This window comes from Arvicanthis niloticus, chromosome 1 (genome assembly GCF_011762505.2).
Source record: "Arvicanthis niloticus isolate mArvNil1 chromosome 1, mArvNil1.pat.X, whole genome shotgun sequence".
Classification (NCBI taxonomy): Eukaryota; Metazoa; Chordata; class Mammalia; order Rodentia; family Muridae; genus Arvicanthis; species Arvicanthis niloticus.
Window position 1 is genome coordinate 94,524,969 of NC_047658.1, and position 12,440 is coordinate 94,537,408.

The 12,440-nt window shown below is 46.6% G+C and overlaps 1 protein-coding gene across 1 annotated transcript; it reads right to left on the bottom strand.

Moving 5' to 3' along the window:
• Positions 1-1,326: 1,326 nt before the first annotated feature.
• Positions 1,327-5,025, bottom strand: LOC117703894 (uncharacterized). The gene is made up of 3 exons (XM_034495759.2): positions 4,571-5,025; positions 4,314-4,427; positions 1,327-3,747 (listed from the first exon to the last, which is right to left on the bottom strand). The coding sequence occupies exons 1-3, from the start codon at positions 4,752-4,754 to the stop codon at positions 2,756-2,758; spliced, it is 1,290 nt and encodes a 429-aa protein (XP_034351650.1). The 5' UTR covers positions 4,755-5,025; the 3' UTR covers positions 1,327-2,755.
• Positions 5,026-12,440: the final 7,415 nt, after the last annotated feature.

Sequence of the window (12,440 nt, forward strand, 5' to 3'; positions counted from 1 at the left end):
CCTTTTCTTTCTATCCCCTTTCTTGTGTAGTATTAGGGGGAAGAAAAAAAAAAACATAAAATAGCTGGGGATTGAATTGGGTTTCTCAGCTTTACAAAGTACTGACAGCTGTCTTCCCAAGCTCCTCCTCCTTCCCCATCTTTGTTCTGTTTTACTATTATTAGTGTTAATTATAGTTAAGTGTGTGCACAGGGTGCTTACAGAAGCTATAGCCAGGAGCAAGACAGCTGACATGTTGCTGGGAATTGAACTCAGGACCCCTGGGTGAGCAGACCATTCTCTTAGCCCACAGAGCCATCTCTCCAGGTCCTAGTTGGTGGTTTTTGTTTGTTTGGGTTCACTAGCCCCCATGGCATTGAACTTGTGATCCTCCTGCCAGACTCCCCAGGACTTGACACTCAGCCAGGCATCTTGTCAGGAACTCATCAGAGATGTGAAGACAGCAGGGGTGAACCTAACATTCACCTTAGTCTCAGTCACCCGGAGGCTACAGGAGAAGGATCTTCTCAGTTCAGGAGTTCAGGGCAACAGATACCAAGGTGTCTCTTAAAATTGTGTGTTGATGAGATGGGTCAGGGGTTGAGAGCACTTGCTGTTCTTCCAAAGAACCAGAGTTTGGTTGCCAACACCCACATCAGTCCCCTCACAATTGCCTGTAGCTCCAGCCACCCTCTCCTGGCCTCTACAGGCATCTGTATGCACACACACACACACACACACACATTTTTAAAAGGCAGCTGTAGACTGCGACCCTGAGCTTCAATGTGATTCTGGGCCAGGTGCTTAGCTTCCTCTCAACTGTCTCTGAGCACAAAGAGATAGAGAGGCTCAGATTTCCTCCAGTTCAAACAGGTGGGGAGACTCCCCTGCCTGTGGCTAAGCTTGGCTACAAAAGCCCAGCCCAGAGTGTTCTCAGAGTGAAGAAGCTGTCAGGGCCTTTCCCTCCAAATTCAGGAGCTGCTGACTAGCAGGCTTCTCCCTGGTGGACATAGAGATGGCTGGGGAGGCAGAGTGAGCACAACCTACTTACCAGCTGCTGCAGGGTCAGATGTCTACCCCAAGGGTGTCTTCCTCACTAGGACTATTCTTCAAGCTGCTTCCTCTCCCAGGCACAGAGGAAATAACTTTAAAAACTGTAATAGGGGGCTGGAGAGACGGCTCAGTGGTTAAGAGCACTGATCGCTCTTCCAAAGGTTCTGAGTTCAATTCCCAGCAACCACATGGTAGCTCACAACCATAATGGGATCTGATGCCCTCTTCTGGTGTGTCTGAAGACAGCTATAGTGTACTCATATAAATAAATTTTAAAAAAATCCATAACATAAAATACAAGAATAGTTTATGGGTTTTTTTTGTTTATTTCTTTTTCCTTCTTATGCCATCCAATTTTGTACATTCCCGCCTTGATTCAGAAAAACCTAAATGATACCATCTTCAAGAATTGTTTCTCGTTGGGCAATGGTGGCACAGGCCTTTAATTCCAGCACTTGGGAGGCAGAGGCAGGTAGATTTCTGAGTTCCAGGCCAGCCTGGAATACAGAGTAAATTCCATGACAGCCAGGGCTACACAGAGAAATCCTGTCTCAAAACAACAACAACAAAAAGAGAATTGTTTCTCCATTTTATCACTGAAATCAAATCATGGGAGTTGTAGCCCTTACCTGATATGAACCTCGTGTGTGTGTAACTGAGGGCAGCCTTAAACTTCTGAACATCTTTGTACCACGAGATACAAAGTGCTGGAATAAAGCCTGTGCCGGCACAGTCAGTATCTACAGCACTGAGAATGGAACCCAGAACTGTTCTGTCTCCAGCCTGTGCGGGCACAGTCAGTATCTACATTACTGAGAATGGAACCCAGAACTGTTCTGTCTCATTTGCTTGGCTCAATATTTTGGATTTTTTCAAGAGAAACTAGAAACTTGAGCCTTTGGTGCATGTAAAAGATACTTTGGTTTTTAAACCTTAATTAATTTCACTTGTTATTTTATTTTATTTATTTTTTTTTTAATTTTTTTTATTTATTTATTTTTTTTTTTTTGGTTTTTTCGAGACAGGGTTTCTCTGTGTAGCCCTGGCTGTCCTGGAACTCACTCTGTAGACCAGGCTGGCCTCGAACTCAGAAATCCACCTGTCTCTGCCTCCCAAGTGCTGGGATTAAAGGCGTGCGCCACCACCGCCCGGCATTTTATTTATTTTTATATGCAGTCTCAGGTGACCCAAACTGGTCTCAAATTCCTGATCTCCTTGTCTCTACCTCCCCAGTGTGGGGACCACAGGCAGGCACCACCACACCAGGCTTTTGACCAATAACCCCTGAGAATGCAGCTGGCTCACGTCACACAGACCTTAGCGTCTGCATTAAAGAAGCACTGACGTCAATAAGGTTCTTCTCAACCTCAAGCCTCTCAATACTTCTGAGCCAGGAAACTGCCCTAGCTTCTCATATGGAGTTCTAGTGGGGTTTCCCACCCCACCGCACCTCAATAGACTCAGGATCAGCGTGTGTGCAAATGCATCTGGTAACCACCTAGAAGACTGTACCTGTGCCCAGGAACAGCACTAGCTAGAACGTCTGTGACTTCCGGAGGATGCCATAGATTCAAGCCTCCGGGCTTCAAACAATGTACATATTTCACCCTCTGTGTTGGCACTTTTAAGACCATCCCCCACACTCCTGGAATATCTCTGGGTAGTGCTGGAAACCCACCGGTGGATCCGGGTCCTCTTGGCCAGTGCCCAGGGATATAGGTAACTAACTTTCTTTTCTGTCCTTATGTCCTTTGCCTCCTGGCCGATGGATCCACTGGTGCTTTGTCATAGCTGACTTAGTCAGAAAGCGTCTGCCACATTGAGGGCAGGCGTAGGGACGCTCACCAGTGTGAGTCCGCCTGTGGGCTGCCAAGTCAGAGCTCTGGCTAAAGCAGCGTCCACAGTCAGGGCATGAATAAGGTTTTTCACCCGTGTGGGTGCGCATGTGGCATCGAAGATATGCAGCTCGGGCAAAGGCTCTGCCACAGTGTGAGCAAATAAAGGGGGTCAAGCCGCTGTGCGCCACCCGCTGGTGCTCATGGAGCCCTGAGCTCTGGCTGAAGCAGCGTCCACAATCAGTACAACAGTAAGGCTTCTCCCCAGTGTGGACACGAAGATGGGTAGTGAGGCCAGAGCGATGCGTGAAGGTCCGGCCACAGTCCCGACAGCTATATGGCCGGTCCCCTCGGTGTATGGCCCGGTGTGTGCTCAGGGAAGAAGGTCTGCTGAAGGATTTGTTGCAGTCAGGGCAACGGAATGGCTTTTCACCTGTGTGAGTGTACATGTGTGCCACCAATGTGGATCGCTGGGTAAAACCCTTCCCACAGTCAGGACACCGATGAGGTCGTTCCCCTCGGTGTATGGCTCGGTGCATGCTCAGGGAAGAAGCCCGGCCAAAACACTTGTTGCAGTCAGGGCAACGGAATGGCTTTTCACCTGTGTGAGTGTACAGATGCTCCACCAATTTGGACTGTCGGGGAAAACTTTTCCCACACATGTGGCATCCATGACGCTTGTCTGCCCTTAGGACAGTTGAATGGATACCACTGATCACAGGCTGCCCCTGTTGAGGGTCCTTGGACAGCAGCTCCAAGTTGCTAGGGGGCCCAGCAAATGAGGGGCGTGGCTCCTTTGGCCCAGCTTCTGTGGAAAATATCTTCTGGGTTGTCTCAGTCTCTTTCCTTGCTCTCTTCCTTTCCTCCTTGTGTCTGCAATCTGTTGGGAGACCATGACAAAGCTGATTTATACTGCCCCTTGATTCCCACATCCCCACATGGGGACAGACAGGGCACAGGAGGGTAGAGCCCACAGCATCTGAGCATGCGCAGTGCACAGATGTCCCGATGCAGCAGGAAGAAATGGGTCTGTGTGGTCCCCATTCCCAAGTGCAGTGGCCACTTGTCAGAGGTGGACAGCAAGAACTGAAGGAGACTCCGGAAGGGAGCCATAGTGATGTTAGCAGAGGAGGAGTGGGAACGCAGGGCTACAGCCATACAGCCTAGTGACCCAGTAGATAGGAGGTGAGAGCACAGGACAGAACAATCGCAGCCCCTTTCTAGATGAATCCAGGAGCCAGCCATCATGGCTTTGGCCAGGAAACAGGAAAACCGGGAAGAAGCTGCCAGGCAGTAAGTGCAGTCACTAGAAGACACCACACAGGCTGGCAACACAGAAGTCCCCTACCCCCCCCCCCGCTACCCCTACCCCCCACACCCGCCCCCGCTACCCCTACCCCCACCCCCCACTCCCCACCCCCGCAGCCGGAGTACCCAGTCCTTCACCTGAGTCAGCTTCTGTCTTGCACATGGTCATGTCTGGATCCTGGGCACGGGGTCCCCACAGTTCGGCCTCTTCCTCCACCCAGCAGATGAGTGCTGGTTTGGCGCCTCCGACTCCTGGAGGGAAAGATAGCAAACCCCACTAGTGGGGAAGGCCGACCCACTTGTTCCCGACCGCCGGTGCCTAGGGCTCTCGGCTTCATCGCAGGACCCACGGGGTCACTCGCGACGCTACCCCAGGCTGCCAAGAAGGTTCTCACCGAGAGATCCCAGGAGACCGTAGGTCTCGCGCATCACCTCCCGGTACAGGGCTCTCTGCGCCGGTCGCAGACATCCCCACTCCTCCGGGGAGAAGTACACGGCCACGTCCGCGAAGCTCACAGCCCCGGGCTTAAAGAATGATGTCTGTGTCGAGGCCCTTCTCCGGGCAATCCGCGGAGCCATTGGGAATCCCCGGACCGTTCCTGGGTCAGCCCAGCGCCCCCTAGATCGCCTGTTGGGAACTAGGTTGCCATTGTCAGAAACAAGGGCTGAGAAGGGACAGAAACCAGGTCCGTGAGCACCCTAATGTAGGTAAAAATGGAAAACTCATAGAAACAGTTACAGAAGCAGGACTTGGTGATGAACTCATAAAAATGGGAGCAGTATTTGTGCTCCCATTTGTGTGGGGGGAGGGGAATGTATTAAAAATTGTGATCCTTGGGTGTCCCGCCCAAGGTAACGTCACCGGATTTCCTGGGTCATTGTTTTCTAGCCCTCATCCAAAATGGCCAAAGTGTCTACACGTGCCAATCAAAGAACAAGTCCGGAGTAGACACGCCTCTGTGGGCGGGGACTCCATACCAGTAAGTACCAGGCACAGTTAAGGAGTGGTACAGATTCAGGATCTTTGCAGCACTCTCAGGTTGAGCTAGGTGGAAGCAGTTTGTGAATGTTGGGTTTGGGGTAGAATCCAGGAAAACTCATTTCAGAGATAGAGGCTGAAAAATGAAAGCTTTATTTTCTGTGCTCGCGTATGTAGGTGGCCAGTTTGGGAGCTGAACAGCATCTCGGAACACAAGATTGTACAAAGTTTTCATAGGATGAGAACACAAAGCAAGGGGGGGGCGGGGGCTTGGTTGCGCGGTTGCGTTAATCAGTCATATTTTCACACAATAGGTTAAGCCCAGAAAGTTAACTTTGGTGACTGGGCCTCATCAGGATCACCTGATTTCAGGGTCCTTGATTCGGCTTCTGCAATCAAGTGGCATCATGGACTGGCCTGGAATTTAGAATAATAATGGAACAAAGGAGTGGGCACGCTGCCCATTTATGACTTGTGTGCCTTAGTTTAGAGAACGAATAACAGAATCGTTTCTCTTTGCATCCTTTACTGGAAAACAAACAAACGTGAAACACCTGAAGTAGCAGGATCATAGTTAGTTTTCAGCCTAGGAACCTATTAATAAGCTAGGAAGTGAAGCAGGCCCGCGGGTCGTTTCCCCCGCTTTATCTACACATCTCAACTAGTTGAGGAATACTGCTCCTGACACAGGTCAGAGATCGTAGAGTGTCCAACCAGGACACCCAGAACATTCATGACCTAATCTTTTAAAACTGTACATCTGCACATCTGGATTTTTTTCCCCCGTCACTCCCAGGAGGGATTAAAGCTTCTGTGATTGTGAGAGTTTTATCAAATATCCAGGAGAGGAATGAGGCCCTGCTCACACTCCTAACATTCAGGCTTTCAATCTGGCTCATTGCTATTTTAATATAAAAAAAAACCTACCTAGGAAAGGAATATAATATCTCTATTCATCATCATTTACAACGAATGTTAATTTGCTGGAATTCTTGCTTTGCAGCTGGGGTGAGGCTTCAGCCAGACTTTTGGGCAAGGGACTATCTTCCTTTTTCATGCACCCATAATTTTCCCTGCCTTTCTATCCTGTCTCTGGTGCAAATATATTAGATCAAGACCAGATTTCTACTTACTAAGTTTATAGTAAGCTGAGATAGAGCAGGCATAAATTCCCATGGCATGGAGTGATTTTGGATCTTCTTGCAGGTTAGGTCCAGGTCTGTGTGACACAGGAAGCTTCAGCTCTGGGAGGCTGCTAGCTGTGACCAAGTATGCATGTGGTGCATAATTATGAAAGAGCTTTGCTGGGAGTGGTGCTCTGGGCTGTCAGCAGCTGTCTTCAGAATGTGAAGACATCGTCCCAAGCCCTCCTGACTTTTAAAGTTTCAGTTGGATGATCAGAGGTTATTCTGATGGGCCTGACATCTGCATCCTTGCCAGTGTACATCTATCTGACAGAGTAGTGACAACCAGAATACACAAAGAACTCCAAAAGCAAAGTTTAAAAAAAACAACCCACATATGACCCATTCAAAATATGGGCATGGCATCTGAACACAGAATCCCAAGAGAAGAAATAGGAATGACTAAGAAATATCTCCAGAAATGTTCATCAGCCCTAGCTATTACAGAAATGCAAGTCAAAACAATCTCTTTTGAGATTTCATCTGGCCGCAGTCAGAATGGCAAAAGATGAACAACTTAACCAACAATGTTGGAGGGGACATAGGGAAAGGGGATGCACATTCACTGTTGATGGGATGGAAAACTGGTCCAGTTGTCCTGGAAATCAGCCAAAAGCCTAAAAATAAACCTCCCACATGAGGCAGAGCTAGCACTCCCTGGCACCTGCCAGAGGGCTGAACGCGACATTCCACAGATACTTGCTCTGTCAAGGTTCATTCTTTCATTTTCTTTCTTTGTTTCTTTCCCTGTGTGTGTGTGTGTGTGTGTGTGTGTGTGTGTGTGTGTGTGTGTGTGTTGTGTGTATTTTTTTGTTTATTCCCCAGACATAGTTCCTTTGTGTAGCCCAGATGTCCAGGCTGGGTTCAAACTCACAGAGATCCTCTTGCCTCTGACTCCCTAACACTGGGATTAAAAGGTTGCACCACTAGACGCTGCTCTCCTTTAGCCATGTACACTGACGTTGGAAACAGTCCAAACGTCCTTCAAATTTAAAATGAATAATAGAAATGTTATATACATATACTATGGAACACCAATCTGCTGTATAAAGAAGAATGAAATTTTCAGGTTGTGATGGCTGCTCTCATTGTCAGTTTGATTATATATGTGATAAATTACAATCTAGAAATGGAGGACACTACTATGGTCCAGATCTTGAGGCTTGGAAGACATGCATGCCTTAAATCCAGATTGTGGGCCACACCTTTCATCTTGGTCACACCTTCTGCTGGAGGCCTACATAAGGATAATGGAAGGAGGAAGAGTGTCTCTCCTTCTCCTGCTTGTACTTACTTGCCTGCACATGTGTTGGAACCTACTTCTTCAGGATTCCAGCTTATACAGAAGACAGGCTCAAACACCCAACTTCATGGGACTGAGCAAGTACTAGATTCTTGGACTTCTCATTCACTGCTGTCACAGTTAGATGCAGCCTGCAAATCATTCCAATAAATTCCATAAGTTCTGTGACTCTAGAGAACCCTGACTAATACAGAAGTTGGTGCCTGGAGTGGTTCCAAAGTACCAGCAGTATAAGGATGAATCATTTAAGTACCTTGAGTAGGCTTTATAATTTGTCAGTACCTTCTAATTCCCCAGCAACTTCAGCTACTAAAACCTTTCTAGTCGCACTCTCTCTAACGGGCACTAAAAGAATATTGAAGCCCCATGGTACAAAGTATATTTCAAACTTAAAGAAGTAAATGCTTTTGATTACCTTGATCCATTCATTGTGAATGGCAATGGATTAGGTGAGGTGGTGTAAGAAACTTTCTACAGTTTGGAGGAAAATAATTTTACTGGTTGGTTGCAGTCTTAGTTAAGGTTTTACTGCTGTGAACAGATACCATGACCAACTATTCTAAGGAGAAGATTTATTGGAGCTGAATTACAGGTTCAAAGATTCAGTCCATCAAGGCAGGAGCATGGCAGCAGCCAGGGAGACATGGGGCTGGAGGAGCTCAGAATTTTACTTCTTGTTCCAAAGGCAGCTAGGAGAAGACTGGCTTGTAGGGAGTTAGGATGAGGGTCTTTTAAACCCACACCCACAATAACAAACTTCCTCCATCAAGGCCACACCCTCTAATAGTGTCACTCCTTGGGCCAAGCACACTCAAATATCACATCCTCTTATAAATTGATAAAGGAAAGTGCTGGGGCTCGGGGATTGTCATACCAACCATACAAACACTGGTCTCAGCTAAACAAGATTAATTTATTGAACACACAACCTAATACTGAATGTTCAGGACCACAAAAAGGACTCACAAGCCTAATTGCAGTACTGCTCCACTCTCAGGGTAGGCTCTTTATAGGAAAAACCAGGTTCATACGTTCAAAGGGCAAGCAGTGGAGCAGTTGGCTTGCTAGGCGAAGTATTACCAGCTATCCTTTAAGATGAGTGGTCCTGAGTAAGGTGGATGGCTGGCAAACAGGGGAATTTCAGAACATTGAGATAACAGAGCATGTGTATTATAATCATAACTTTTTGGCTTATTAGTAGCATTCTTCAGTGTCAGCCACAAAAACCACCGTGAGCTCGTATGTAGGTGCAGGAAGGGCTGCCCAGTGGTCAGCTCTGACTCAAGATAGTTGAGAGGTAACAGTTCATATTGACCTTTGATTTGATGGGTCCTTGGTAAAGCTTTGTGGATTTTTTTTCCATTTTTTATTAGATATTTTATTTACACTTCAGATGCCATCCCCTTTCCCCATTCCCCGCCCCCTTAGAAAACCCCTATCCCATGCCCCCGTGGATTTTCTTAAGGTTAGCAAATTTCAGGGCTGGAGAGATGGCTCAGCGCTTAAGAGCACTGACTGCTCTTCGGAGGGCCCTAGAGAGGAAGCGAAAAGTGCAGTCCATGAGGGAGTGCACTGCACTTCTAAGGAGCTTAATGAGTTTGCTAATTCATTCCAGCAGAAGTCTGGGGAATATGTGTGGGAATGGATTTTTGTTGTTGTTGTTTTGTTTGTTTGTTTGTTCTTTCGAGACAGGGTTTCTCTGTGTAGCCCTGGCTGTCCTGGAACTCACTCTGTAGACCAGGCTGGCCTCGAACTCAGAAATCCGCCTGCCTCTGCCTCCCAAGTGCTGGGAGGCAACTGATACATCTACAGCACTGCTCCTGTACCTAAGGTTCAAGGAACATTGAGGAAGGTTGTCGTGGCAGAAAGACTATATAACCCAGAGTAACAGGTAGTTGAGATTCTGTCTCCTAGAAATGTTAGAGAAGCTAAACTCATGAAGTCCCACCAATGTGGCTAAACATGAAGTCTAAACACGACACCTCATCAGGATGACACCAATAGACATGCTAACACAGAAAGGGGAATGCCCATGAGGACCCAAGCCTAGATAAGGAACTACAGGCAGCTAAGGGATGCTGAGTGGAGACATAGTCTTTTCCAGAGACCAGTGTTGCCCTGTTAATTAAGGTTGAAGTCTACCATTGTCTGGTGAGATCAGTGCAAAATGGCAGACTCCATTTGTCAAAGAGATTCTCCTTTTCTGACCTTGCCTGGGGGAACGTCATGTAGCCTTGGGCAAATTACAGGTTCAGCTCTCTTTCTACCTTCCCAAATGTCACATAGCCTTGCTTATATTTTAGGTTCAACTTCTTTTCTCCTGATAGGAATCTGACCAACAAGCACCTGAGATTTCTGGAATGCCTCCCCTTGCCAATGAGGTATCTCAGTATCTTAGCCTTCAGCCAACGACCTTTGCCCGCCCTGGATATTCATATCCTATATAACCCCAAAACTACATAAGCCTTGATTCACTCAGGGTAAAGTTAATATATGTAAAAGACTCAGAGAGTTCTAAGGGGGGGGGTGTGCTTTATAAAATTCAAGGAGTCCTAAATGGAAACACTCTATATAAACAGGGGCTCATTAAGACTAAAAAGTAAACAACTCACAAGTCCCAGGGAGAACCCCATCATTCCCCAGTATGAACAGTAATGGTGAACAGGAAGAGACTTCCCACTGACCAGCTGTGTACAAGTCACACAGAGAGCTCAGCTCCAGAGTTCCAGGCCTCAAGTTGTCACTGTGCTTAGGTGGACTGTTGGTGATGCAGTTGTTTTTGAGTCATCCTGTTCCTGTAAGAGACCCCTCAGCCATATTCCTGTAAGTGACCCTAAGAAACTCATTTGTTCACCAACTTGGACTTTGGTAGAATCATGACTTTGGTCTGTTCCTGGTCCTCTCTCTGCTGTAAGCAGATACTTGTTCAGGGCTCTCCAGGAATAGTGTCATACAATCCCTTACCTCAAAATAAAAAGTAAAAGAGGCTGCAGGGAGGCTGGGGTGTGGCCTAGTGGGAGAGTGCTTGTCTAGGGTGCTCAGGCCCTACAGTCAATAATCAGTTCTGAGAAGAAAAGAAAGTACTACTGAGCTGACTTTCTAACACCCTTCTTTACATGTTCTAAGGTGTAAGATGTAGACAACAACTCACTTGTTAAATGTTCATTGCATATTTGCTATGCCCAATACATAGTATCTTATTGAAATTTCAGATTTTGATAGCAACTATTTAAAATAGTTATCATTAGTCTTTGGTTTTCAGATAGGGGACTGAGGCTCAGTCTTGAAGTAACATTGAATATTATTTGGGGGTTCCTACCCCATCTTTGATCATTTAGTTCCCAAATAAAAGACACAAACCTTTCTATTTATGATAAGCCTTAAAGCACCAGAGCTGAGCAGATATCAACCCTCTCTGCTGTTTTGTCTACTTCCCTGTCAATAACCCTGAGATATGACTTGCCATGTTCCATCCGGGCAGCGCCTACTGAGACTGGTCAGCCCTCACGGCCATGCTCTCACAGTCCGTGCCTCCATGGTATCCTCCTCTCTCGTCTCCTCTCTCCCTGCTCCTCGTGGTCTCTGCCTCAGACCCTAAGCCTGGGAACAGAAGCCCTGCTTATGTCTCTTCTGTTTAGCTATAAGCTGTCAGCATCTTTATTAATCAATCATAGATAACTTGGGGAGGGGGCAAGGTTTACACAATAAAAGCTGGGGTACATAAGGATCTCCTCCTCTCGAGGCAATTAGACATTGGGATATAGAATTTAGCATGACAATACATAGCAACAAACCAAACCTCAACAGCTCAGGGAGGGTAGTGAATTACAAGTATATCTCTAGGGAGACTAGCGTCAGCTACATGGGTACTCTTCCTATCTCTACTGCTGGGCTCCCTGTTGGTGATAGAGACCTTAGCATTTGAAAATGCAAACACCAAATGAAACTATTAGACCATTAAAGGCACAGGCAATACCTATCGATGAGTAGATAATGGAGACAATTGATATTGGTCCTAACATATCGCATGCTAACACCATAGGTCAACCTATAAGCTAGAGATCCCTGATATCAAAACTCCTGTTTCTTCAATTGCAGAAATGTAGTCATTTGCAAAGAAGCGATGACCAAGCCACTAAAAGTCTCAGATCTCAAAATACTTGGCAGTTAAACTGTGGGAAATATGTTCATTTGCAACAAAAGTGTGAACAAAGCTTCTCAAAGGGCAATGATTTTTCTAAATATAAATCAGAAGTCCTAGGCTTCTAGGAGTGTGCAGGCAACGTGTCGGGGGTTGCCAATGGACCAGTGAGTGTAGTGAAGAGAGATAGTCAAGGTAATATCTTGGGTTGATAAATAGCCTTGGGAGCCTGGAGCCCCACAGCAAATATATATCTATGTGAGCTGCTTGTTCCTTGTCAGCCAAGGAGAACCATGCAGACTTTAAAACCTCAACTGAGTAGTGCAGTTCTAATGAATGCTACTACAGGCAGTGCTGCTCCAGAGCTGGCCACAGATAACTATCTTACTCTATCCCCCAAACCTCAATGTTAGAAAGTAACTACTGGAGTTTATGGTCCTTTGCCCTTGGGGACAGGAGGAATGATCTTTGGAAGGAGTGGATTGATTTCCCAAGGATTCACTGTGCATCCAGAAATTATAGATGAAGATTTCAAATGAGAAATTGAAGTTATGGCCTGTGTTTCTTTAAAAAAAAGATGCAATTTAATGCAAGTGATAGGATAGCTCGGCTGCTGCTGTTTTCCTACAGCAAAGGCAGAGACGCTCCAGTGGAGAGA